Below are 25,914 nucleotides of genomic sequence, written 5' to 3'. Positions count from 1 at the left end.
ACCCACCAAACTCTAGTTTTTTGAATTCTGGAGTTTATTTGAAAAATAAAGTCGACAAGTATATCAATCCAATATACCCAGATCAATGATAACGTGCAGATAAAATGAATAAAAGTCAGGATGCCACAGAGAATACGACATTGTCGATCCTCTGTTCAATCAACACACTTGATATTACAACTACGCGGGTTTAGTGTCCAATAGTGTGAAGGTAGCCAGCCCATTCTTCCTGCTCCTGCTCCTTGCTAATCATCTTGATGGAACCATTTTTGTAAACGCGAACCATGCGACCATTGACAAAACGCATACGAGTGAACTCGCCAGCAACTTTGGGAAGACGACGATCCTTAAGATTGGTATGGATAAAGAAGCACAAAACCAGTCCAACCAATACAACACCAAGAATCCAGCGGAAGTTGAGTGTATAAATGGAGACAATATCAGGGAAAAACAAAGCAGTTTCTTGCTTAAGAACGGCAGTAAAGATAAGACCACCGACAACAGATCCAGTCGACCAGGCAAGGAGAATGATACCATGTGTAGCACCAACATTCTTTGCGCCAAACTGATCAGCAAGGAAGGCAGGAATAATTCCAAAACCGCCGCCATAAAAAAAGGTAATCACAAATGCACAAACCATAAAGCCGTTAAAGTCATGAGCAGTGATTACGGTGGGAAGGAATCCAAGACAGACAGCCTGGACAATGAGAGAAACTAAAAAGATGCTTTTGCGACCAGCAACACCACCAGTGATGTGGGGGAGAAGATCCGAGAAAAGTGGGAGAAGAAGACGGCCAAGCAAGTTGCAACCACCAAGAAGGGAGTTGATCAAGATAGCTACATCGGCACTACGCTTAAACTGGTTTTGACAGATGGACTGAATTTTGGAAATCACAAGAAGACCGGTAATTTGGGCACCCAAAAACATGAACCAAGTCAACCAGTACTCGGAAGATCCAAGAGATTCAGAGAGAGAAAGCGAAAAGATATTGTTGGTCAAGGAGCCCGAAGTTTTCTCGACAGTAATAGCATCCTGCTGATCGGCGTTGATCATGGTGGTTTGCTCAAGAGCATTCTTGTTGGCAAGCTCAGAATGAGGGTTGATCTGAATGACCATGGGTTTGCGTTCAAATTCTTCTGCGCCTTTGATGGTATCAATCGTGATGCCCTTGACAGAGTAGCCTGGAGGAGGCATACGAAGAACAACTGCAGAGACAACCATAAGAACAAAGTAGATGGATCCGAGAAGGACAAAAGTCAAGGGGATACCAACAATGCCAACTTGATAGGTTTTTTGATAGTTGACTCCAATCAAAAACTTTTGCGCATAAGGTGCAATGATGGAACCACCACCAAAACCGCAGACGGCAACACCAGCAGCAATACCACGAGCTTCAGGAAACCATTTCTGTAGTGGAGAAACTGGAGCAATATATGCGATGCCAAGACCTATTCCACCAATTATACCGTATCCGACAAAAACCAGCTCAATGTGCTTGGTGTAAACACCCAGACCAGCAAGCAGATTGCCAATGTAAAACATGACAGCACCAAAAAGGCAGCCAATCATAGGACCGCGACGTTCAAGCCATGGACCGAGAAGAGCAGCCGTGATGCCAAAAACACCTGTTGAAAACATCAAGTATTCATATATAAATACGTTGGCTGAATAAGTATAGCAAGTGGTAAACCGAGATATCCAACCAAAAGCTTACCAACAGCGACGTAAAAAACGTTGGAGGCAATATTACGATCGATAGCTCCATTCAAGCCATAAATGTAAGCTTCCATGGGCAAATTATAGCCAGACCAAGCATACAGAGAGCCAATGGAAAGCTAATTCAAAAAAAAGGGCTTAGACCATTAATCAAAACAACTACAATGATGCATGGAATACCGCACAACCAAGGGCATGTAAATTCAAAGTCAGACTCCGCCATTAGAAACAAAAGGCAAGTTGAATAATCGCCACCAAATAAACTCCGCGTGACGAAAAGCTTGATTTTACATCAACAAATCACAGCAGAAAACGAATTATTGATCAGATGACATGCATCAAGACATGCTCTGTAGGATGACAGTTGAAAGTGTCTAATGCTCATGCAAGACAGCAAAGTCCCATTTAGTTATGGCATCATATTGCATGTTAATAGTTGGATGGTGTCCAATCAGTAAAAACCCGTATGTGCAGATATTTACATCATCAACAAGTGATCACTACGGGAAGAAACCCCACAAACACCCTTAAATATGATATTGTGGCTAAATAAATATTTTAGAGTCCGCCATCAGCTGTAATAACGGACCGAATGTTGGTTTAAGGGAAACTAGTAGCTGATGCATGCTCATTCTGAAGTAGGATCATCTCTGATCATACAACTACATCTCGAAGCATCAAAGAAACAAGGGCAATAGGAAAGTCAAAATCGAAAGCGTATTTGACATCGCCATAAACCCAACTCAATACAAGGGCTACTGAAAAATATAGCATATATAGGAGATCAAGTAAGACCAAGCGCTGAAAATGCAAAATCAGTCGTACCTGAATCAAAAGAGCAGCGGGGAAAAGAAAGTAGCGGTTGAACTTGATAGGAGGGACCAGAAACAAGTACTCTTCGGCTTTGAGTAAGGCAGGAGACCGTTCATAACGAACCGCTTTAAAGTGGTTTTTGATATAGTCCATTTGACAGGAATAAACAAAATTAACTATGAATTAAAAATGGCTGGTAAGCAAGGATCTCGAGTAGTTTTCAATCGATCTGTGGGTAACTCGATTTGTAAAGAAATATCAAGTCTGGATATTCTGCTCAATGAGGAAAACTGGCCAAATTGAGCAAATTCCTCGTGATGAGTATTATTTGCGGTCTCGACACTAATTTGCACATACAGTTTTGGGCTGTGCTATTATGACCTAAAGCAAACTCAGCTGTATAGCTGCTAGTTACGGGTGGGTTGGTGAGCAAGAGAAAGGGTATATGGATTTGGTACATTACAGCCATATGCAATGCAGCTTGCTATTGAGCAGATTGTAATTGGTATTGTATTGAATAAGCTTTCAAATTTAAAAATTAGATATGGTAGACCAAAAATTCCAACATAATTACCATTTAGCAGTTTACCAAGTGTTTGCGAAACCGATACAGTGCATAAAAAATATTTTAAACAACTTGCGTCTTGTTCATGTGAATACTATATTATTTTACTGCTGACAAAAAATACCCCTAATTAAATGATAATAGAACGTGAATGAGCAAGGGTTGTAAACGAGTTTGACATCGTGGCGGATCACATTGAGCAGTCACGGTCTATTGGCCTATTATCAAACGCAAGTGATCCGGGTCATTGACTCTAGTTGAGTGCATTTATGGCAGAGTGAATCATAAACTTGGGATAATTCGTGTCCGAGCTGTAGATTTGGAACCATGCAATCTCAGCCCAAGTTATGAGTGTTGTAAAATGACTGATCTGCTGAGATTGCTGAAGCATCATTAGCATGCTTGAAAAAATTGGTCGAGTCATCATTCTAATATTAAAAATCACAAATATACAATTTACATTGCCGTATGATGGCGAATTGGTCTCCTGACATTGAGCCAATACTGTTTTAGATTAGTTAATGTTACTTTGTTAGATTGAGGTTTTTGTAAGGATGATCAATTTATAGATTGTCAGTAGTGATATGATTGTTGGAATATTTTAAACCACTCTTGTAATTCAAATATGATCTTCTACAAGAATTTACCTCGACTATAACAACTCGGACTTTTGATAACAAAACAATCATGGCAAATAACTTTTAAAACATCACTGTTTGATCAGCACTATCTTGTCAAGATCTTTTACAGCTAGCGACAATCGAAAGATAAATGAAAAACTGTTAATAGCTACCACCGTCAGTGTGTATCATGCTTTTGAAGTACCCACAAAATCCATCCAACCACACTTTCGTGCATGATCAGGGTTGCTGTTATCTTTGCAACTACCACCACATCCACATATGCTCTTTTGAAGCTTGAGAAAGAGGCAGGTTTACATTAACGATTGCAAGTTCATCTCGCCATCAAAAACAATACAGATTGACTCGGGAGCAGATGATGCTTTACAGTCACGCTTTTTACCAAGCCTATGGATCATAAATGTATGCCAGTTAATCTTCAATTGCTCGTCTGAAAAATGAGAGATACAAAGCTTCACATGCAACCCAGACTCGTCCATAATAGAACGTCGCAGTTAGGCGTATACGGCACTCATCAACATCTGGATACCTATGATTTGTGCTACATTTACTGGAGCACAATCTTTTGGGTAAGTTGGAAAATGAATGGCTTTTTGAGATTGTCCATATCTTGATCCATTTAATAGGCTGTTTGCTCCAATAATTGTGTCACCATACTTATTAATGGTGTCAGGTCTTGATCCTTTATAGTTACTAGCGCTGTCCTACAAAACCCTGCAGTATCTCTTATGATAAATGAGGCAGCATCATTGTGTAAGCTTCAACATTGTGTTCTCAACTTTAACAAAAAATGCATTTCGTGCCCTTCCAGCTCGATCCATAAATATGCTAAATGATGGTCCATCAAGTAAAGTGGGTTTTACATGTTGCTCTACATCTATCAATCGCATCTGTTGCCAAAATACTGCCAGCTTACTGGGATCAGATTTAGTCTGAAAGTGTGTTTTCTTGGTGTTGCTTTTTTGAAAATATTGGTAGATTCCGTCTGCTAATTTGAATGGTAGGAGCGTCTATTGCTCGTATTTCATGTACCGCGGCGACAATCCGACTTGTGTTTGGACGTCCTGCTGCTCCTTTGATTAAATATAGGACATCAGCACCCATTTGGTCTAGTGACAGTCGCTTGCTGAGCTTGATACTGGTCTTGTTTTGGCAAGAGAACTTTGGTGTCTTGCCTATAGAGCCTATACACTAATCTGAAACAATCGTGGAATTTTACAAACAGAAAACTCGTTTTTGAAAGGCTGCAACAGCAGCCTGTTTATGTCATCAATGTTTTTCAAAAACAATGAAGATGGGTGATTGAAATATAAACAAATATTTCCTTCCGTCCTCGTCCTTTGTCTCTAGTTGCAAATACACAATCAGTATTGAAAAATAATACAAGATCCAAACAGGTTTGAACTCGATAATCGGGATTATTTATTTCCAATTTCCCACCACTACCATTGCCTCCACACAATTACTGATTTATTCAAAATTAATTGCTTTGTTGGTTTATCCACCTGGTGATGCATGCAAATCTTGGTTTATTTTTATAATAGTGAATCTACCATATCCGATTATAATATTCTTGTTTTCTACTTGGCTAGCTAGTAAAGCAGCTTCAAGGTTTTGTAGCAGTATTACTTTTTCTTCATTCTAAAAATCATCACGCCGAATTCATGGCAACCAACAGGCATTTCCCTAGCATCGCCCATGACAAAGGTAGCCCACTTTTCAATCGGCCGACCACTTCATACTTTGCCCGTATCATTCAGCAACCTAGCCAGGCACTTGCAGTTGGTATATACAACAACCCACTATCCGCTCATCCGATTGAGCCATGCGTCATCGTGCAACTTTTTAAAGTTACCCCAGATAATATTCTGGACGACAGGTAAGCGGAATAGCATACTATGTAAATAATCGTTGATTGCTAATGGCCATGTATGGCATGCATCAGTTCAACAAAAGTGAATGTAATCCTACTGAATCTTCACGACCAATCAACTGGTGCATTCGACCGTCACGATGGGAAAGGATAACACAGTAAAAGCATTCGAGTGCTATGTGAACTCTAAAGTCACAGATGCATGCTTCTGTTACCGCTATCATTGTCCCGTCGACACCGTCGTTCTACCATATACTAATCTCCATCACTATCAACTGGATTTATCCTTGCATTGTAAACTCATCACCCCTTATCTGATAGTATTGACTCAATGCCCGACTGGCAGCACTATATTGCTCATGCATTTTTATCGTCTGTAAACGGAAAAGAAGACCAAAGTAACTTTATACAAACAGCACTTTTGCAGCACAAAAGTGAGCCAGCAACTTCACCGTTATCAAAGCCTGAACAAGAAACGGACAGAAAAAGCTCACGTATACAGCACAAAACTGAATCGTCTTCAGTTGGCCAGTCTGCGTCTAGTCTTGATGGTCCTGGTCACTCATCTAAAAGTAAACTCATCTGCTTATAGTCCATCCACTTGTATTTCATCCACATGCCCTCTGTTTTGTAAACAAACCTGATCAATGTTAATGCACTTTCCACCACTAGCCCTATGCTTTAGATCCAAGTTTCTGGAATTTACCAATCTTCTGTTTGATTTATCCGCAAAAGTTCATTTTTACGACATTTTGACAATACGTCTAACCACATGAAAAATTGATTTTATGGGTGCAGCTCGCGGGAGGTCAAAAAGCAAAACCGGTGCAAAGGTTGAATCACCCGCCTCAACCCCTTCTATGCAGCATTCAATAGCCCAGTTATCTGCACCTACGCCACAGCATACCGCCTTAGCCAAGCAGTTACTGAATCCACCACAAGGCCAAGACAAACCAACTAATACAGGCTTGACTTTGCTTGATGGACCTGTAGGAAATGTTGAAAACTCGCTTTGTGGCACGCTTGTATCTGCATCCTATCTTTGTCATGACTTGCTAGGGTGCAATGGTGTATTCTTTTGCTTTCCTGACCTGTCTATTCGCATAAATGGTGTATTCAAACTTCGCATAGCTATATCCAAACTACCCATCCTGTAAGTATTACCGGTAGATTGTATTTGGGGTTTTATTTATAAATTGAGAGGAAATCTAATCGCAAAATCTATAAACAAATCCCACCATAGTGCTACTGATACTGAAATGGGCTCTGAGGGATGTATCATTGCAACTACAATATCAGACGCATTTACTAGTCACACATCAGCAACTTGGCAAGGCCATAGTGGTACGTGGTTTAACAACTTTTTGCATGTAAAAATTAATCATGCCATCGTCTCGAGTTTGACTGAATATTGTATATTGACAGAATGGACCAACATATCAGACCATTTCAGCAACCAAGGAGTAAATATCATTCGATTTAAAACTCGCTCAAAATCATCTCAAATCGGTTGATTATGCATTTCACTTGAATTCTACCTTGTTAATATCTAGATTTAATCTTTCTAGAATAAGCGACTTGTGGCAATGTTTTGAATTTGCGATGGTGATTTCTACCTCAGCTATAAGCAGGATTCAATCCAAACATCCACATTAGTAAAGCATATACTCCAACACAAAAGTAGCTTGGATGATTTAAGCTACAAAACGAATTAAAGCTGTATTCACGTAAAATGAAACACTTGCATTGATCTTGCAATCGGGGTCTCTATTTTGCTCCGAAATAAACAATGATTAAATGCTTGGTGTTTTTCTACCAGAAATGGACTGTACTCTCAATAAACACACAATTCTTTTTCAGTTTCTGCAATTGCACGTCGTATAAACTCATTTTTATTGTCAGCTGGGTCGAGAATGGTCAATACGGAGCAGTGTAATGAGATTCTATATCTTGCGACACTATTTAAACGGTTGGCAAACCATGTTTAATCAGTGCATGTGTAGCTTTGTCAAATAAGATGCTGTCTAGAGTCAAACGAGATTGGGAAATGCTCCAATGCCGTTTTCAAAACCCCTGAAATTCAAAGCATTTACAGCTCCCTTGATCAAGTTTTAGACGACAACCATCGAGATGGCACAAGCAGTAATTTTAAACTGAAATGATCTTTTTCAAACCTTTCTCGTTTTTTGACACAGCCATATATTGAACGATCGACAAGTTTACAAGCAAACCCCATCTATCGCAATTCACATGTCTGATTCGGCCGATTGTCAAGCTCGAACCTCTTGTGTGTTTTATCTCGAGAACAAGTATTGTACAATCCAAGATACAGCCGCTGTTTCCATGCTGACCATCATGAGAAAGATCAGTAAACTTTAAAGGGGGCTCAGAAGACACCATTGTCCAGTAAATTTGGTGAGAATCATCACTCCATGAAACTGGCCGTTTACTATGTATCTTGGCACTTTGTTTTATTTTACATCAATACAACTGTATTCAGAACATGGGCAATTTGTACTGGTGGAGGGTATAACAATAAAATATGCTGCTTGAGTATTCTTGTGTTGGCTGTAAACATTAGACTACATGAGAACACCATATTATGGTCTGTTGGATAAAGCGTTTTGATAGTTGGCCACTTGATTGATACAAATGTAGTAGATGGACTTTTGAACGCGCATACTCAAAAGCAAGATGGATGCAAATAACGCTATGCTATATGATTCAACCAGATCTTTCAAAAGTGCGTCTTCAGCTGTAAGCATTGTATACGGCTCAATGAATGACCGTTTATCTCGAGTATGTTGTTTCATGATTACATCAAACCATGACATGTTGTTTAAAGCAATCTAGACTGGTATTAGCCAAGAGTTTTACGTATTCTATCACCTACCTTGACGACTAAACTAAAAATAGTCAAGTATTTGATCGATTGCATCTTTGTGGATTACTATTAAACCCAAGGTATCAAACTATACATTATTGAAGCAAACTCGAGACTGTTTTGATTATTCAAACGCTCAACACCCACTTTGGCCAGTTACAACAGCAACATGTATAGTATAAACGAAACAACATATGCATATATTATTTAAAGATGACACGACTACATATACTAACTCGATTAAAATAATACATTTGGCACTATAAAGACTGTCAGGATTATTTTGGTAGTGCTTTCAAATGACCATCGTCTAAAGTATTGTTTAGGTCATGAAATATTTTCCCATTAGAGTTGAAATCTATGCTAGTTTTCGAGTGCGGTTTTGATCCGCAAGAAGACGATCTAGGTCTACTTCTTTGCGCAAGTATTGTATCAGGCGGCTCAAGATTACCTAGACTTGTACCTGGAAGTTCCACTATATTCTTGAATTCAAGTGATGGTAGCTTAGCATTAAGTGAGACAAAGACTGAAGAAGTCGATAACTCTGCTTGACCAATTGAATGGCTACATGCCAGTGTTTTTGATATCAAAGTTGGCTGTTCACCTCCAGATGGCAAAATATGATTTTCGACATAATCACTTGATACGATTCGTGTTCGACTTGCACTGAAAGGTATGCCAATCAATCCATTTGTTGGTATGGCTCCATTAGATCTCAAACTGCCCATTACTACTTCAGATGAGCTACTTTTGGACGATGTATTAGTTGTAATGGCTTGAGGCTTGTTAATACTGCTTGATAAGGACGCTTCAGTGCTGATGCTGCGCGTGTCACGTAGAAACTCGTCAATGGGTGCTCGGCGTTTGCTGGAATGAATAGGATGCGATTCTGATGGACGAAGTAAAATACCTGCAATAGATATCCCCGTGGTTGAATTAACTACGCCTCGATGTAGCCCGCCAGATGTATATGAGCCAACAGCAGACTCCATTCCAGAGCTTCCAGAGATATTAGCTAGCCCATGATTCATTCCTGTTCCCAGTGCTATACTTTCGTGTGTATGCTTGATCATCTCAAACAAGTATGTCTGACCCGCTGTATACAAACAGAATAGCCCCAAACTAACCTGGTGCATATGCACAATCATCAGCATCGACTTTCTATCGCCTGTAGTCGAAAGACTATATTGCATCACAATCAATCCAGCCAGGCTTCCAATAGAAAGAATAATGGATGATGCTGCCAGAGTGACAAGAGTTTGATGAGTGTGTATTTTGTACGGTTTGGTCACTAATGAAATAGCCTTACGGCTTTTAACGTTGATTTGAGGATCTGCCTTGAATAATCGTGTCAGCCAGTTTTGAACAAGTTTGGGTTTAGTTGCTGGAGGTGTTTGTATTGCATGACGGAATCGTTTTTGAAATGTTGTTACGATAACAATATTCATGATTGTGCTGAAAAGCGATACAAAAATGGTATATACTCCTGACATGGTTAATGCGATCTGGATTATACGTGGCATGGCGTTGATTTATTTTGCAGTTTGATGGCATTTAAAACAAATTTAATCCTATTAGCCAAGTTTTAATCATCAACTAAAGGCAACGATTAAATACTGGGTTTTGTGTACTTGGTTAGTTTTACATAAAGTGTACATTACAATTTATGTAAAGTAAAGCATTAGCTAGTGGAGTTGGAATATATAGTAAATAGCTAGTCTCATGTTTGATTGGTGCCAAATTTACTGGGAAACATTATGCTCTTTGCTTATTTTTGTGTAAAACTGAACAAATGTTTAAAGCAACAGTCACATCACAGTTCCAGTAAATCGTACATTTTTAACCTCCAACTTCCCTTTGTCCATACCAAACATTGAGTGATTGAAATGAAAACAATTGTCACTCCTGATTTACAATCATTGTTTTGTTGGACTAGAACGCGAACGTATCTGATTCCAGAATACAAGAGCGTGTACAGAGTTGTATTGACAACATCAACAGTCCAATTCAATATGTGCAGTCTAGTGTACAAGTATGGTTTAAATTTGGCGATTGTACAATGTATGACTACCAAAAAAGAAAAAAAGGACAACTATAGTCTGATTGTGCCTCATATAATGAACGTGTTTGAAGAATTGAGAATGTCTATTAAGAAGCAGTCAACTCCCAATAGAAAAACGCAACGAGTGTCCAGCCATTGTGTATTACCAAGAAAATACAAGTGTTGTATTCTACGTGAATACGGCTGTAAATGCATTTCAAGATTTAATACCGCACACATGATACTTCAAACGTACCTTGTTTAAATCCGGATTAAAATCAAATAGACTTGATGAGTACAACAGCGCATTAATAGCAATGTGTATGCCAAAGGCAGCAATTTTGACTATACCAATTCGAGCATACAATGGTTCCAATCCTAAAACTAAACTATACACTTGCATAATATCGATACTCAACAAATTAAGTTGCATAGCTGTGATCAGCCAGCACCAAATTCGAATAGTTGTCATGGCGACAGAGTTGGTCACATAGGTATTAAGAGTCTCGGCAAATGTGGAAACAAATGACGTCACGTTGACGATAAGCAATGACCATCCCAATGCAGATCTTCTTTGGGCTATAAATGCACGCGTTAGATATCGCACCGATAGTGTGAGCGTTGTCGTTAAAGATAGCACGATGAGAATCAGACCAATGATAAAATATGGTGTCTCAGCAATGTCTTGAAATGTGATGATGGGTTGAATAAGTTTTGATGATGCTGTATTGAAAAAGATTGACATTGCTTTTCTCCTACAGTGAGGTTTGCTTTAACTGGAGTGCTAAAAGTGGGTTTAGTATCAGCCAAGCTAATGGCTGCACACTTGCAACTTTTTAAAATATATAATGCAAGTAAGCCAGTGCGCCAACCCTTGTTTGGATTCGAAATTGGTTTGGTCCTATCTGTAATATGACGTGGTAAATATCTTGCGTTTTCAAACAAAACAACAGCAACAAAGCTCTGCCTTTTTGTCTGCCACTGATATAGGGTGTTGAAAAATCGAAGCCGTCTTAAATATATTGTTAGTTTCAATATGGATATCTATTTGGCAAAGGTAATATGCTGTACTGATAAAAGAGTTTTTACGTGAAAGTGAAACTGGTCAGGATCGAAATGTTTTCAATCTGCCGCGTCCTTTTTACAGCCGTATTCACGTAGAATACAACACTTGTATTTTCTTGGTAATACACAATGGCTGGACACTCGTTGCGTTTTTCTATTGGGAGTTGACTGCTTCTTAATAGACATTCTCAATTCTTCAAACACGTTCATTATATGAGGCACAATCAGACTATAGTTGTCCTTTTTTTCTTTTTGGTAGTCATACATTGTACAATCGCCAAATTTAAACCATACTTGTACACTAGACTGCACATATTGAATTGGACTGTTGATGTTGTCAATACAACTCTGTACACGCTCTTGTATTCTGGAATCAGATACGTTCGCGTTCTAGTCCAACAAAACAATGATTGTAAATCAGGAGTGACAATTGTTTTCATTTCAATCACTCAATGTTTGGTATGGACAAAGGGAAGTTGGAGGTTAAAAATGTCAAGGATATGGAGTTTATTGGAACAGATACAAACACTGTATTGAACATTTGCTGTTTTTGTACAAAAATGGGCATAAAGATCAATGAACCTTATTAGGAGGTCCAGAGAGCACGTTGTTTCCCAGTAAATTTGGCACCAATCAAACATGAAACTGACCGTTTACTATGTATCTTGGCATATCTAGTGATCCATTTTACGTGAATACGGCAGTGGAATCATGTAAAGAGTCTGTCTTTGAATCAGTATCGAACCATATGTTATTCGAGGTAGCAGATGCACTTGATGCAAAAGATTTGCTGGAAAATGAGACAGGACGAGTAAAGATTGCATGTTCTATATTCGTGTACGAGTCGTTCATATCAGTATCATTACTTGCAAAATTCAGCTGCATATTCTGATGTTGAAAAGGCATAGATGTAGCGCTATTTTTGGTGGTTTGCATAGTCGAAATATATTGATGCGAGAAAGCCATTCGAGAAAGAGATGCAGCCCACTCAGTCGAGGTAAATGGCATTGCAGTAGAGCTAGAGTCAGAATTTATACTTTCAGCAGATCGATCCATGTCATAATTGTTGGGGTTCAATTCTATTTGATGCACCGAAGGTGTATACAATGGAGATGGTTGGCTGGGTACATTTTTTGGATTGTAGGCCGCATCTGGATTTGAGTCATGAGGGGTCTGATTTGTGCTGCGCTCTGAAGATGATATTTGTGTGGAGCAATGTAGCGCAGTTTCTAAGCTTTCAGCAAGGGGAAAAGCAAGGTATGGTTTACTTGGTGAAGCCATGATTGAGCCAAGTCTGGGACTGAGATTTGCAAATGAATCATTGATAGGGACATTGACTGTGACCATGCTAGAAAGTACAGCCATATCCAGGTTGGATGAATCTTGTAATGAAATCTGTGAATGACGAATCCCAGTATGACCAGGCACAAGAACACCATTGTACCCATCAAAGTTTGGATCTTCATCAAAATAGTATGCACGCTCCCAATAAAGATCGGGAGTAGCCTGTTGGAGTTTGGACGAGTCCGGGGGAGTAATTAGTGAAACTGAGGGTTGGTCAAGATTAACACCGAGGCAGTTGGTTGGAGTATGTGGATAGGCAGATATTACATGTGGCGGTGCATACATTGAGTCGCGCAGTTTGAGTGCATTGCAAGTTGATGTGTCGTCTCTAAGCGACAGAGCAAAAGGAGAGGCTAAGCCGTTGATAAATGTAACTGACAGGGGACTATACGATGACTCTGGCAGTTCAAGTCTAGGTAGAGTACTCATTTTTAATTGTCGAGATTGAATTTGAAATAATGATGGATCCAATGACAGTGGTTGTGGTGATTTTTGTTGCTTATGAAGTTGACGACTATGGTGTTGATTCGAAATACAAAATTCACCGCCATCATAAGATTCCTTTGAAATAGGGCTGGTATTTTGGGTTTTTTCGTGCTTCTTGGCAAGAGATCGATGTTTTAAAATGTAATACAGCAAAAGAGCAACCATTCCTAGTGCAATTAGGGAGGCCAGGCCAATACCTATAAACAGAACTGGACTAGAATTTTTGGCCTGGGTTGTATTAGGATGGCTGACTATAGACTAAACAAGATTATATATATATTAAAACAGAGATAAACAAGTGTAAATTCGAATGATTCATGATGGCAAATAAACTTACCGTTGGCGAAATTGCAACCGAAGCTGAAGAAGCAGTTGGAGAAATAAAGATGGGAGAACCAGTTGGAGAAATAAAGATGAAGGAATCAGTAGTGAATGAAGGGGAACTAGATACTGTATGAGACGAGCCTTGCTCAGTAGTAGCAGATCCTCTGACACTCTGATCCATCGTGCTTACTTCCAATCGCTTCAAATTGCAGGTTGGAATCGATGCAATTTAAACAACCTCATTCCACGTGACTCGATTCTATTGCAGAGCAGCAAAATGTTGCCCATCTAGACCAACTATCCATCGTATTCTGTCATGTTAGGAAGACTACTCCAAGTCGGTGTTGATGTCACGCTAGTCGCTGCTGTTGCTGCCGGTTCTCAGCGTGCTGCTGGAATAGGTAACTATCATTCACTAACAAACTACTCCCACTTTACAAGTCATTGTATCGCCTCATTTCGCTTTGGACTAAAGCCACTGCTAACTCTGACATGCATTGATTAGAACTCGACCAGAAAAAGATTGAAAATGACACTGCTAGAATGATCTTGACTTCATATCTACGCTATGGTGACTGGGTGATTGACTCTGCCGCATCTCAGCTCAAGCAATATCCTGAGTGGTTTTCCAAGAAGCTTTAAATAAATTCATATTGCTTTTATATTGTTATCATGACCAAGTCAAGGACGGTCTTGGTCTAGATGTAATCGCTTGGCTGAAATCATCTGTTGCTCAAGTAGTTTAATACAACAAATCTGAATTGTCTGATCAATGGATACAATTATAGTGCTGTACTAATACCAGCAGTGTTCAAATGAAATTATATTTCCCACTCATTATCCATTGGTTAGATTTTGGCTCTTTGCTTGGAATTACGATCGTTTGGCCCACTAGATCCACTCCCATCAGTCCATTGGGATGCAATCCTTGCAAGCCGTAGCACTCTCACTGCAACTGCATTTGTGTCCCGTCGGTTTTTACCCTCCCGTCTGTATCGTCCAATTTGCTCACACAAATCCCACAGTTTTCCCGTTGGTTTGAGTTGGTACCATGAATCCAACAGTGCATTGTATGATTCCGACTCAACTGGTGGTGATGCTTTGGGCTTGTAAAAAGAGCGATGTTGCTGCGATTGGGCTTGAGGCTTTAGATGATGTGTAGATATAGGCGTGGTATCGAGATCTGGCAAAATCTTGTCAGTTAGCTCACTAGTCCCTTGTGACAATGTGTTCAAATCTGACTCTAAAAGTATCCAAAACTGTTAAATCACACTACAATGTATACTCGGCACATTTACCAAATCCTAAACATACCAGAATTCGCATCATTGGATGGCTGTTGAGTCGATGAAAAAACTTGAAACCCTTCCATATGTCCTCCCCATTTCCGTCTACGCAAAGGCTTGGCATACTCGGAAACATTACTTGGGGCATTGTCATTGGCAGATACGCGGCAAACTTCTTCAACGTGTAGTACCTCTGGCTCCACAATTAGCTCGGGCTCAGGAAAAGAGTTGGTAGGCATCCAGGTTAACGACAGCGCAATCCACGATCCACCGCCTTCTTTAACCCCCTTCTCCTTTATACCATCATCCTTTGCCTCCTTTTGCAATACCGCAGAACCTGTATCTGGATGTGCCCCTTTTCGAATCACCACAACACCCATTTCCATCAGTCTCCGAATAGCATTTTGTAACGTTTCCTTATTCACTGCTTCAAAGTAGGATAAATCACCCTCGCTATACAATGTCCTTCCAAAGTGCTGGCATCGTTTTAAAAACACACGTTCATCAACCCAATGAAGTTGCAATTGTCCTGCACCAACGACCTTTGCACTAGGTACAATCGTATACAACGAAACACAAGCCAGCCAGTACGTTTCAACAAAAGGCCACATGAGAAAGCAATAAAAATCAAACGTTTCTCTCCCAATCCGGCGTTCTTCCGTAGAAAGAGTTACCCATTCTTGCGAGCTTGCTGATGCATTTTCACTAATTTCAAATTTACCAACCTCCAAAACGTTTGCCGCATGCAGATTCGTGATTGTTAGTGGAAGATTTTTGCCCATTCCACCTTCGCCATACACAAATTCGTTTTTGAGAAGCTGAGAGAGAAAAGATACGTCGTCGGTTAAATGAGGTACAATAGGTATTCGTTGTGCTTTGACGGGTCCGCCTGCCTTAATGGTTGCATACATGGAAACCAAAACAATACCTATAAAAATAATTTACAGTTTTATCAACAAGCATATTATAAACTGCAAAACAATAAACTAAACTCTTGGCCAAAGCCAATTTTTATCATAATGGTATGTCTTACATTCGGAAACAAACAAATGAATGACTTGATTGCGATAAAAACTTAGTTCAAATCGCTTGGCAGGGTAGTACACTGGCTCGAGCAATTCGCTCCGCCTTCCCGTAAGATCGCCAAGAACGTGGAGAGCACTAAGTTGCATGATTCAATACGCAAGCAAACTTGTTTAATACACTTCCAGTGCAGAGAATAGTGGCTATACTTACCGATCAACAATAACACTCAATGGTGTGGTGCCAAACTCGGCCACTTGTCCACCTTTGGCAACGATTTCTTTTTTTAGCCAGTTGACTTTACGAATCAGCTAGAACATTTATATATGGGATTTCCAAAATAGAGCTGATTAAAATAAACTAGTTTTGGTAGTAAAAACAAACAGCCTGATTTGATTACCTCGTTACGACCTACACCACGACCACGGAGCGTCAAAAGAGTCGTACCAACCAGTGCAGTAGGCATAACAACACTAATTCTATTCACGTCACCAAGGACTTTATACCCAAGTGACTGCAACACAATCGCCTTATCGTATACGTTGCCAAACTTGCCAACCTCAAATCTACCGTCACAAAACCACATATTTATAAAATAGTACAATAGCAAGTGAGTTGTTTTATGAAATTCAAATACAACCAATTAATGAACTTACCCACGACGTAGTCCCTCACGATGCATGTATTCCTTGAGAGAAAATGGCTCACCAAACCGCACATCAATACGGCCCCACTTGAGCTACATGGTGTTATAGTAAAGTATAAAAGTCAAGCTCAATCTGTTTTCTAAAAACGAAACATCCTGTGTTAAAAATGCAACATTACCTGGAGAATATTCACATTATTCAATAACTGTACAAGTGATTCTTTCTGTTTAGGTGTACCGAGAAGCTCATCTGCATAAGATGGCGTTTCAATCACCTTGTCGTAGCCAATACTTACAGGTACAATAATCAAGTCGCTCACACGTTGATTCCACACTGCATCTAAAATGATTTTAAGAACTCCAAATTTAGGCTGGAGAGGTTTACCAGTACGACTGCGTGTACCCTCAACAAACGCTTCAATATTGTAACCGCGTTCAAGAAGAATCTAGCATGAGTGTGGTTTGAAAAAAATGTCAATTATTTCTAATAGTTGAGATGACATACATATCAAGACTTACTTCAATGTATTCTTTCATGATTCCGTTGTAAAGTCGATCGTCTCCCCACTGGCGACGAATAAAAAAAGCTCCATTGTGACGAAGTAGCCATCCCACAAACGGCATATTGAGATTATCTCCTGCAGCAATATGCGGCAACGCAAACCCAAGACGGTACAGAATATAGCTATGTATTTCCATTAAGCCATATTAGATTTTATTTGACGGATCCAAGATTGAGTGGTTTCGATGGACAACAGCATGAATAAAACCTCACCTGACAACTAAATAATCAATGTGACTTTTGTGACATGGAAGAAATACTAACGATAGTCCTCTGTTTTGTGCATCCTGAGCAACCAGTTTTAACTATCAAGTATTTTAAAGGCAGGGTAGGTAAATATCACGATACTAATAGGTCTCATTTCGATTGAGCTACGTGTACTACCCTTGCAATCTCTGCCTCGTTAATGTGTACACCACGATGATACATTCTAGCCAGAATGTTTTGTACAACAAACCCAAAAAATCTGACATTGTTGACAATAGCATAAGTAAACGATCATTCAACTTGGATGGTCAGAAATTAAAACACATCTATTCAGTAAACCTCACCGAACAACACGAGTCGACGTCATATCTGCTACCATGCCCTCCATAATAGTCTCGGTTTGAGCCATTAATCGCTTTTTGATGGAATCAATGGAGACCAAGTCCTGCAACGGATCTAGTTTATGCTGAGAAATGGTGCTAAAAGAATACTTGCTATGTGGTTTACGTTTTGGTAGACTATGCTGTTGTGAATACTGTTCTTGGGCAAGCTCTTCTATCAATCCAAGTACTTGATTTGTAAAACAAAGATTAGACTCGACACTGAATTGAATAAAGTTGAATGAGTACAAGATTACCTCTTGCAGATGTCCTGATACTACTCATGATGGATGTTTTGTAATTAGGACAGTACAATGGCGAGCCTATATAATCCTATTAAACTCCAATAAGATTGATCATTACATTGACCCAACTCTAGATCCAGTTGAACACCAATGCAAAAAGCCAATAGCCCAGCATGATTTAGGATAAATGGATCGTAGCAATGATTCGGGCAAGACAAAACAATATACCAAATGGGGAGCTGAAAGAGAGTCACCATCAGCACTGTTTCTGACCGAGCGACCAATGGACACACTACTGCAGTCAGTTGTGTTAGTTGGACTGAATGGCTGGTCAGACTGAGCTTGGTTTCGAGTATTCCAAGTGCTGGGAATTTCGGGAGTAAAGATATCAGATGAGGTGGATAAAGAAGTGTGAGCAGTGTCAGAATGGCTCTGAATAGATAGATCTGATGGGTCGTTATACGAAGAATCCATTGCTCTTGGTATCGAGTTTCGACTGTTATCAATACAATGGCTTTATCCTGCCGTATTCACGTAAAATAGAACACTAAATAAGAGTCAAATACGCAATCTCATAAAGTGATTGGTCAATATTGAATTCTGTTAATCTTTTGGTGATTGTATCAAGTTGGAATCTTGGGTTTCTTGAACTAAAGCGTATCTAATATCAGGATACAACAGAAAAGAGTTTCCAAACAAATGTTGGATTGCAATGTATGAATCTGATGATCGCACAATGTATGATTCCACAAACTCAAAAATGCAGGGTGTAACACACTAGTTTAAAACTATAGTTTGGTTGTGTATCCTATGATGGTCGGTGTGTTTAAAAACTGATCAAGTTGTCAAGACTTTTTAAACAATGACATGCAACATTCCAAAACACGCATGTTATTCCAAACAATATTCCATTCCACAAAACAACTATTTGATCAGATATGGTTTACCAACCATTCAACAAACGGCGCGCAGATTGGAGCTACACTACACTACTCTATTGTCGATTTATGTACGAAAACGACAAGTATTCAAACATTGTTTATTCCAACAAGTCGATTGCTGCAAGATAAATGCAAACTCCATTTTACGTGAATACAGCAGTGAATAGTTGAAGTGACGTAAACTCGTCGATTTATAGTAATCAACTGGATTATTACAGAACTTCAAAAATTTCAAACTGTTTTGGCTGGTCTTTTGCCAGCTTCAATCAAATAGTTTGCAATAAAATTGTACTGTGGACTATCTGTTGTGTCAAAAATAATATCTTCCAGTTGTGGTCGGATTACAACATTAGATACGATGCCAATATCTTCAACCGGCCGTCCTTTACGATTGCCATTACGGATGAATGCTCGATGACCTACCTCCATTTTGTTGTAAAATTCCTCATTGGTATGAGATGTCAACTCTTTTTTGAATGGCATTGGTTTAAAGTCTGTCGAATCATAAAAGATAAGTTCTGGATCTAAACTCCAAACGACTGCACCGGAACCTGCTGTTGTGGCATCCTCACCAAACACTGTTCCAATGTTATACGACTGCACAGTTCCTGCCATAATTTCGCACGCAGAAGCGCAATTACCACTGGTAAATACACCCATTGGTTTATCATAAACCGGATCGTAAGTGTTGAATTCCTTTGGATCCGTAAAATCATGGAATAGTGAGTACTTGCTTCCAGCTGGTGTTTTGAGCCAAGCATTACGAGACGATTTCAAATCTATGGGTGATTCTACAAACATATTGAATGTGACTTCGTTTATGAGACATTTCACTTTAAATGGCTCAATATCACTCTTGAATAGCTGTAGAATGCCATTTGCAAAATCCATACTTCCACCACCACCTTCACGAACATCGATCAAAATAGAATTGGTGTTTTTGAGCACTGTCTTCAATAGTCTTTCCACTTCAAGAATTCCTTCAGGAATCTTTTGCGTGTTTGTTTTACGAGACGTGCACCCGAACGATGTCAATTCGATTATTCCCATGTTTTGGCTGTCAGGTTTCCAAATTGTCCAAGATAGTTCGAGTATATCTGTTTGATAAAATGAAATCCGTAAACCACGTTTTGACAATCGTCCTGTGTCTTGATCTTGACTGTTTTGATCCCGTTTTCGAATATGGCGAGGAGTGACCAATGACATGGTAGATTGGGAACTTGTGGTATGATCATCGACTGTTGTAGTTGACAAGGCATGACTATTGGCTCTCACAGCAACTGTATTTTCTAAATGTATATCAAGATTCACGCCTGTCAGCTGTGTGTAAAGTTTACTGGAGTATTCCCAGCAGCTATATCGATGCTTAGACATGTGTAGTGCATCAACTTCGTATATGATACCGTTACGAGATTTGAGTTTAAGCTTGATAGAGTCTTCACTAGGAAGTGGGGTATAAGATCCATATCTGAAGGTCAAATATTTTAATGCTAAACGCTGACTATGAGACTCGGTAGACCCACCAATGACATTTCGATGTTTGTTTTTCCACTGGTAAAAAGTGAGGCCGTTAATGCTGACAAGTTGATCTCCAACTCTAATTCGACTATAAGCAGTATTACGTAGTAGGTCAAATATTTCACGATTGACGGGTTTACTGACGACGATTGTTGGGTCTTGGATCATATCTCCTGGACCATCAATAAATTGAAAAAAGATTCCTGTGGTAACATAAAAGCAACTATACGGACCAGCTAACGTCATGAAAGTATGTGCATCGCGAGTTCGAGTGAATGCATCCAGTAACCCAAGCTGGATCTGTTCATCAGTAAGGGTTTCGATATTGTTTCGGATATGCTCGAGAGCAGGATATGGATTTGCCTCTTGACCATGATATTCCATTTTTGATTCAAAATTGACCCATGCCTGGACATGTTGAATCATTGGAATTCGATTGTAATGTGTTGGTCAGTTAATAATATGCTGCAATATATTGTGTTGGTTATGGTATCAGATTGTGATGGAATGACAACTTGCCTTGAATACATTTTCGGCATTTGACACTAGAACATTTCGCTGCTCAAGAGTATATGGGAAAAAGGTAAACAATCCAGCATCGCGATAAAGGTTGATGGGTCTATACTTGGACCAAGCATGTTCAACAAAAGCAGGTTGTTCTGTAGGAATCTGAGCATTGATGCAAGATGCAGCAGCTAAAACTGCTACCAAAAAAACAATCATTTGAGGAATTATGGAATGCGAGGTATGATCAGTCAGTTTGTATAACTCGCAATCGATGCAGCTGGTATTAAGTTGATGAAAGATTATTGTTCAAAATATGTATTTTCAATACCTTTAGTCGCCCTTCAGCTTATCCATCCTTTTCATCCAGACTATTTTCAGCAATCCTTTTAATTGGTCCTCCCTATTCTAGCACCATGTCACAAACGCTTGATACTGTTTCTATAGTGCTACGCTGGCTTGTGCCATAATAGATAGATGCATAAATCATTCATGCTTAGCGGCTGTCCCTTAACAACGGTCGTTTTGTAAGCATATAGCTTTAACGACTTGGTGATATGCTGTATCCACATGAAGGGAGCATCAAATAGGCTAAAATGCATAATAAACAGTCTCATGTTGAATTATTGCCAATTTACTGAACAAGATTGTATTCTTGAAATCATTGTTCACAAACAGTTTATGCTGGTTCATCATCCAAATATGTCCTTTTACGTATGAATATCTATCTTCTATAATAGATTGTCATCAAATGATTGATTGATGGTTTAACAACCCTGTGGTCATCAACACTTGAATGACGAGACGTTTCAAACGCAAATATCAGTCAACAATGTCAATGATCTTGATGATAATATTACGACAAAAACCAACTCTTGAGTCGGACAGATTGGCAACAATGAATATGTTCAGAATTTTATTGACACTATCCAAACAAATTCAATGTTTGGATTACAATGTATGAATCTGATGATCGCACAATGTATGAATCCATAAACTCAAAAATGCAAGGTGTAACACACCAGTTTAAAACTATAGTTTGGTTGTGTATCCTATAATGGTCGGTGTGTTTAAAAACTGATCAAGTTGTCAAGACTTTCTAAACAATGACATGCAACATTCCAAAACACGCATATTATTCTAGACAGTATTCCATTCCACAAAACAACTATTTGATCAGATATGGTTTACCAACCATTCAACAAACGGCGCGCAGATTGGAGCTACATTACACTACTCTATATTGTCGATTTTTAACCCAGCATAAATGACTCGAGTATAGTAAGGAATGAGATTGTGTCAATCAATTTCAGACACCAACGAGTTGAGGACGTCTATCCAAGTCAATATGTACTGGAAAAACAACACATACTAAACTATTGTTTATTTCAGAGTCGATCGCTGCAAGATATGGTCTATTTTACGTGAATACAGCAGTGAATAGTTGAAGTAACGTAAACTCGTCGATTTATAGTAATAAACTGGATTATTACAGAATTCCAAGGATTTCAAACTGTTTTGGCTGGTCTTTTGCCAGCTTCAATCAAATAGTTTGCAATATAATTGTACTGCGAATTAATCGTTCCGCCAGAAAGAATATCTTCCAACCGTGGTCGGATTACAACGTCAGATACGATGCCAATATCTTCAATCGGATGTTCTTTATGATTGACATTACGGACAAATGCCCGATGACCTACAGCCATTCCGTTGTAAAATGTTTCCTTGGTATCAGATGTCAACTCTTTTTTGAATGGCATTGGTTTAAAGTCTGTCGGATCATAAAAGATAAGTTCTGGATCTAGATCCCAACCATTTGCACCAGCACCTGCCGTTGTGACATCTTCACCAAACACTGTTCCGATTCCAAATGACTGCACGGATTCTGTCATGACTTCACATGCAGAAACGCAATTACCACTGGTAAATACACCCATTGGTTTATCATAAATCGGATTGTAAGTTCCTAATTCCTTTGGATCCATAATATAATGCAATACTGAATACTTGCTTCCAGCTGGTGTTTTGGACCAAGCATTACGAGATGATTTCAATTCCTCGGGTGAATTTGCAAACATATTGGATGTGACCTTGTTTATGAGATATTTCACTTGAAATGGTTCAAGCTTGCTCTTGAATAGCTGTGGAATGGCATTTGCAAAAATTGGACATCCACCACCACCTTCACGAACATCGATCAAAATAGAATTGGTGTTTTTGAGCACTGTCTTCAATAGTCTTGTCACTTCAAGAATGGCTTCAAGAGTATTTTGCATGTTTGTTGTGCGGGACGTGCAGCTGAACGATGCCAGTCTGATTATTCCCATGTTTTGATCGTTGGGTCTCCAAATTGTCCAAGATAGTCCGAGTATACTCGTTTGATAAAATGAAATCCGTAAATCACGTTTTGACAATCGTCCTGTGTCTTGATATTGACTGATTTGATCCCGCTTTCGAATATGGCGAGGAGTGACCAATGACTTGGTAGATTGGGAACTTGTGGTACGATCATCGACTGTTGTAGTTGACAAGGCATGACTATTGGATTTTACAGCAACTGTATTTTCTAAATGTATATCAAGATTCACGCCTGTCAAATGTTTGTAAAGTTTACTGGAGTATTCCCAGCAGCTATATCGATGCTTAGACATGTGTAGTGCATCAACTTCGTATATGATACCGTTACGAGATTTGAGTTTAAGCTTGATAGAGTCTTCACTAGGAAGTGGGGTATAAGATCCATATCTGAAGGTCAAATATTTTAATGCTAGACGCTGACTATGAGACTCGGTAGACCCACCAATGACATTTCGATGTTTGTTTTTCCACTGGTAAAAAGTGAGGCCGTTAATACTGACAAGTTGATCTCCAACTCTAATTCGACTATAAGCAGTATTACGTAGTAGGTCAAATATTTCACGATTGACGGGTTTACTGACGACGATTGTTGGGTCTTGGATCATATCTCCTGGACCATCAATAAATTGAAAAAAGATTCCTGTGGTAACATAAAAGCAACTATACGGACCAGCTAACGTCATGAAAGTATGTGCATCGCGAGTTCGAGTGAATGCATCCAGTAACCCAAGCTGGAGCTGTTTATCAGTAAGGGTTTCGATATTGTTTCGGATATGCTCAAGAGCAGGATACGGATTTGCCTCTTGACCATGATATTCCATTTTTGATTCAAAATTGACCCATGCCTGGACATGTTGAATCATTGGAATTCGATTGTAATGTGTTGGTCAGTTAATAATATGCTGCAATATATTGTGTTGGTTATGGTATCAGATTGTGATGGAATGACAACTTGCCTTGAATACATTTTCGGCATTTGACACTAGAACATTTCGCTGCTCAAGAGTATATGGGAAAAAGGTAAACAATCCAGCATCGCGATAAAGGTTGATGGGTCTATACTTGGACCAAGCATGTTCAACAAAAGCAGGTTGTTCTGTAGGAATCTGAGCATTGATGCAAGATGCAGCAGCTAAAACTGCTACCAAAAAAACAATCATTTGAGGAATTATGGAATGCGAGGTATGATCAGTCAGTTTGTATAACTCGCAATCGATGCAGCTGGTATTAAGTTGATGAAAGATTATTGTTCAAAATATGTATTTTCAATACCTTTAGTCGCCCTTCAGCTTATCCATCCTTTTCATCCAGACTATTTTCAGCAATCCTTTTAATTGGTCCTCCCTATTCTAGCACCATGTCACAAACGCTTGATACTGTTTCTATAGTGCTACGCTGGCTTGTGCCATAATAGATAGATGCATAAATCATTCATGCTTAGCGGCTGTCCCTTAACAACGGTCGTTTTGTAAGCATATAGCTTTAACGACTTGGTGATATGCTGTATCCACATAAGGGAGCATCAAATAGGCTAAAATGCATAATAAACAGTCTCATGTTGAATTATTGCCAATTTACTGAACAAGATTGTATTCTTGAAATCATTGTTCACAAACAGTTTATGCTGGTTCATCATCCAGATATGTCCTTTTACGTATGAATATCTATCTTCTATAATAGATTGTCATCAAATGATTGATTGATGGTTTAACAACCCTGTGGTCATCAACACTTGAATGACGAGACGTTTCAAACGCAAATATCAGTCAACAATGTCAATGATCTTGATGATAATATTACGACAAAAACCAACTCTTGAGTCGGACAGATTGGCAACAATGAATATGTTCAGAATTTTGTCGACACTATCCAAACAAATGTTTGGATTGCAATGTATGAATCTGATGATCGCACAATGTATGATTCCATAAACTCAAAAATGCAGGGTGTAACACACTAGTTTAAAACTATAGTTTGGTTGTGTATCCTATGATGGTCGGTGTGTTTAAAAACTGATCAAGTTGTCAAGACTTTTTAAACAATGACATGCAACATTCCAAAACACGCATATTATTCCAAACAATATTCCATTCCACAAAACAACTATTTGATCAGATATGGTTTACCAACCATTCAACAAACGGCGCGCAGATTGGAGCTACACTACACTACTCTATTGTCGATTTTTAACCCAGTATAAATGACTCGAGTATAGTAAAGAATGAGGTTGTGTCAATCAATTTCAGACACCAACGAGTTGAGGACGTCTATCCAAGTCAATATGTACTGGAAAAACAACACATACTAAACTATTGTTTATTTCAGAGTCGATCGCTGCAAGATATGGTCTATTTTACGTGAATACAGCAGTGAATAGTTGAAGTAACGTAAACTCGTCGATTTATAGTAATCAACTGGATTATTACAGAACTTCAAAAATTTCAAACTGTTTTGGCTGGTCTTTTGCCAGCTTCAATCAAATAGTTTGCAA

The 25,914-nt window shown here is 39.1% G+C and overlaps 9 protein-coding genes across 9 annotated transcripts in view; 2 read left to right on the top strand and 7 right to left on the bottom strand.

Moving 5' to 3' along the window:
- Positions 1-22: 22 nt before the first annotated feature.
- On the bottom strand, positions 23-2,798 carry BATDEDRAFT_89188 (uncharacterized protein). The gene is made up of 3 exons (XM_006679612.1): positions 2,543-2,798; positions 1,716-1,836; positions 23-1,626 (listed from the first exon to the last, which is right to left on the bottom strand). Exons 1-3 carry the CDS (start codon positions 2,681-2,683, stop codon positions 191-193), a joined length of 1,698 nt encoding a protein of 565 aa, XP_006679675.1. The 5' UTR covers positions 2,684-2,798; the 3' UTR covers positions 23-190.
- Positions 2,799-4,173: 1,375 nt separating this feature from the next.
- On the top strand, positions 4,174-7,123 carry BATDEDRAFT_25565 (uncharacterized protein; the record flags this gene model as incomplete). The annotated part of the gene is made up of 6 exons (XM_006679417.1): positions 4,174-4,305; positions 5,329-5,615; positions 5,931-6,181; positions 6,408-6,762; positions 6,811-6,953; positions 7,035-7,123. The coding sequence occupies 6 exons, from the start codon at positions 4,174-4,176 to the stop codon at positions 7,121-7,123; spliced, it is 1,257 nt and encodes a 418-aa protein (XP_006679480.1).
- A 1,648-nt stretch (positions 7,124-8,771) lies between these two features.
- BATDEDRAFT_25564 (uncharacterized protein) lies at positions 8,772-9,986 on the bottom strand (the record flags this gene model as incomplete). The annotated part of the gene is made up of 1 exon (XM_006679416.1): positions 8,772-9,986. The coding sequence occupies one exon, from the start codon at positions 9,984-9,986 to the stop codon at positions 8,772-8,774; it is 1,215 nt and encodes a 404-aa protein (XP_006679479.1).
- A 21-nt stretch (positions 9,987-10,007) lies between these two features.
- On the bottom strand, positions 10,008-11,601 carry BATDEDRAFT_35305 (uncharacterized protein). Its single transcript, XM_006679510.1, has 2 exons — positions 10,791-11,601; positions 10,008-10,277 (listed from the first exon to the last, which is right to left on the bottom strand). Exons 1-2 carry the CDS (start codon positions 11,277-11,279, stop codon positions 10,236-10,238), a joined length of 531 nt encoding a protein of 176 aa, XP_006679573.1. The 5' UTR covers positions 11,280-11,601; the 3' UTR covers positions 10,008-10,235.
- A 685-nt stretch (positions 11,602-12,286) lies between these two features.
- BATDEDRAFT_89446 (uncharacterized protein) lies at positions 12,287-13,934 on the bottom strand (the record flags this gene model as incomplete). The annotated part of the gene is made up of 2 exons (XM_006679611.1): positions 12,287-13,687; positions 13,767-13,934. 2 exons carry the CDS (start codon positions 13,932-13,934, stop codon positions 12,287-12,289), a joined length of 1,569 nt encoding a protein of 522 aa, XP_006679674.1.
- Positions 13,935-14,069: 135 nt separating this feature from the next.
- BATDEDRAFT_89268 (uncharacterized protein) lies at positions 14,070-14,395 on the top strand (the record flags this gene model as incomplete). Its single annotated transcript, XM_006679682.1, has 2 exons — positions 14,070-14,154; positions 14,259-14,395. The coding sequence occupies 2 exons, from the start codon at positions 14,070-14,072 to the stop codon at positions 14,393-14,395; spliced, it is 222 nt and encodes a 73-aa protein (XP_006679745.1).
- A 3-nt stretch (positions 14,396-14,398) lies between these two features.
- On the bottom strand, positions 14,399-18,599 carry BATDEDRAFT_35304 (uncharacterized protein). The gene is made up of 13 exons (XM_006679509.1): positions 18,331-18,599; positions 18,115-18,190; positions 17,822-18,047; positions 17,655-17,736; positions 17,484-17,575; positions 17,228-17,393; positions 16,888-17,154; positions 16,719-16,801; positions 16,463-16,628; positions 16,276-16,373; positions 16,073-16,200; positions 15,068-15,967; positions 14,399-14,996 (listed from the first exon to the last, which is right to left on the bottom strand). The coding sequence occupies exons 1-13, from the start codon at positions 18,574-18,576 to the stop codon at positions 14,602-14,604; spliced, it is 2,925 nt and encodes a 974-aa protein (XP_006679572.1). The 5' UTR covers positions 18,577-18,599; the 3' UTR covers positions 14,399-14,601.
- A 675-nt stretch (positions 18,600-19,274) lies between these two features.
- Positions 19,275-20,987, bottom strand: BATDEDRAFT_89445 (uncharacterized protein; the record flags this gene model as incomplete). The annotated part of the gene is made up of 1 exon (XM_006679610.1): positions 19,275-20,987. One exon carries the CDS (start codon positions 20,985-20,987, stop codon positions 19,275-19,277), a length of 1,713 nt encoding a protein of 570 aa, XP_006679673.1.
- Positions 20,988-22,573: 1,586 nt separating this feature from the next.
- The window catches only part of BATDEDRAFT_25559 (uncharacterized protein), a gene marked incomplete at both ends in the record, with an annotated part of 5,688 nt that continues 2,347 nt past the window's right edge, over positions 22,574-25,914 (bottom strand). The window contains 3 exons of the mRNA XM_006679415.1: positions 22,574-24,268; positions 24,389-24,644; positions 24,818-24,924. Of these exons, the coding sequence (XP_006679478.1) occupies positions 22,574-24,268; positions 24,389-24,644; positions 24,818-24,924 (2,058 nt within the window). The remainder of the gene's footprint in view (positions 24,269-24,388; positions 24,645-24,817; positions 24,925-25,914) is intronic.

The sequence above is a fragment of the Batrachochytrium dendrobatidis genome, assembly GCF_000203795.2.
Source record: "Batrachochytrium dendrobatidis JAM81 unplaced genomic scaffold BATDEscaffold_7, whole genome shotgun sequence".
In the NCBI taxonomy this organism is placed as follows: domain Eukaryota; kingdom Fungi; phylum Chytridiomycota; class Chytridiomycetes; order Rhizophydiales; genus Batrachochytrium; species Batrachochytrium dendrobatidis.
Note: the sequence above shows the minus strand (reverse complement) of the source record. Positions and strands in the feature narration are given on the sequence as shown.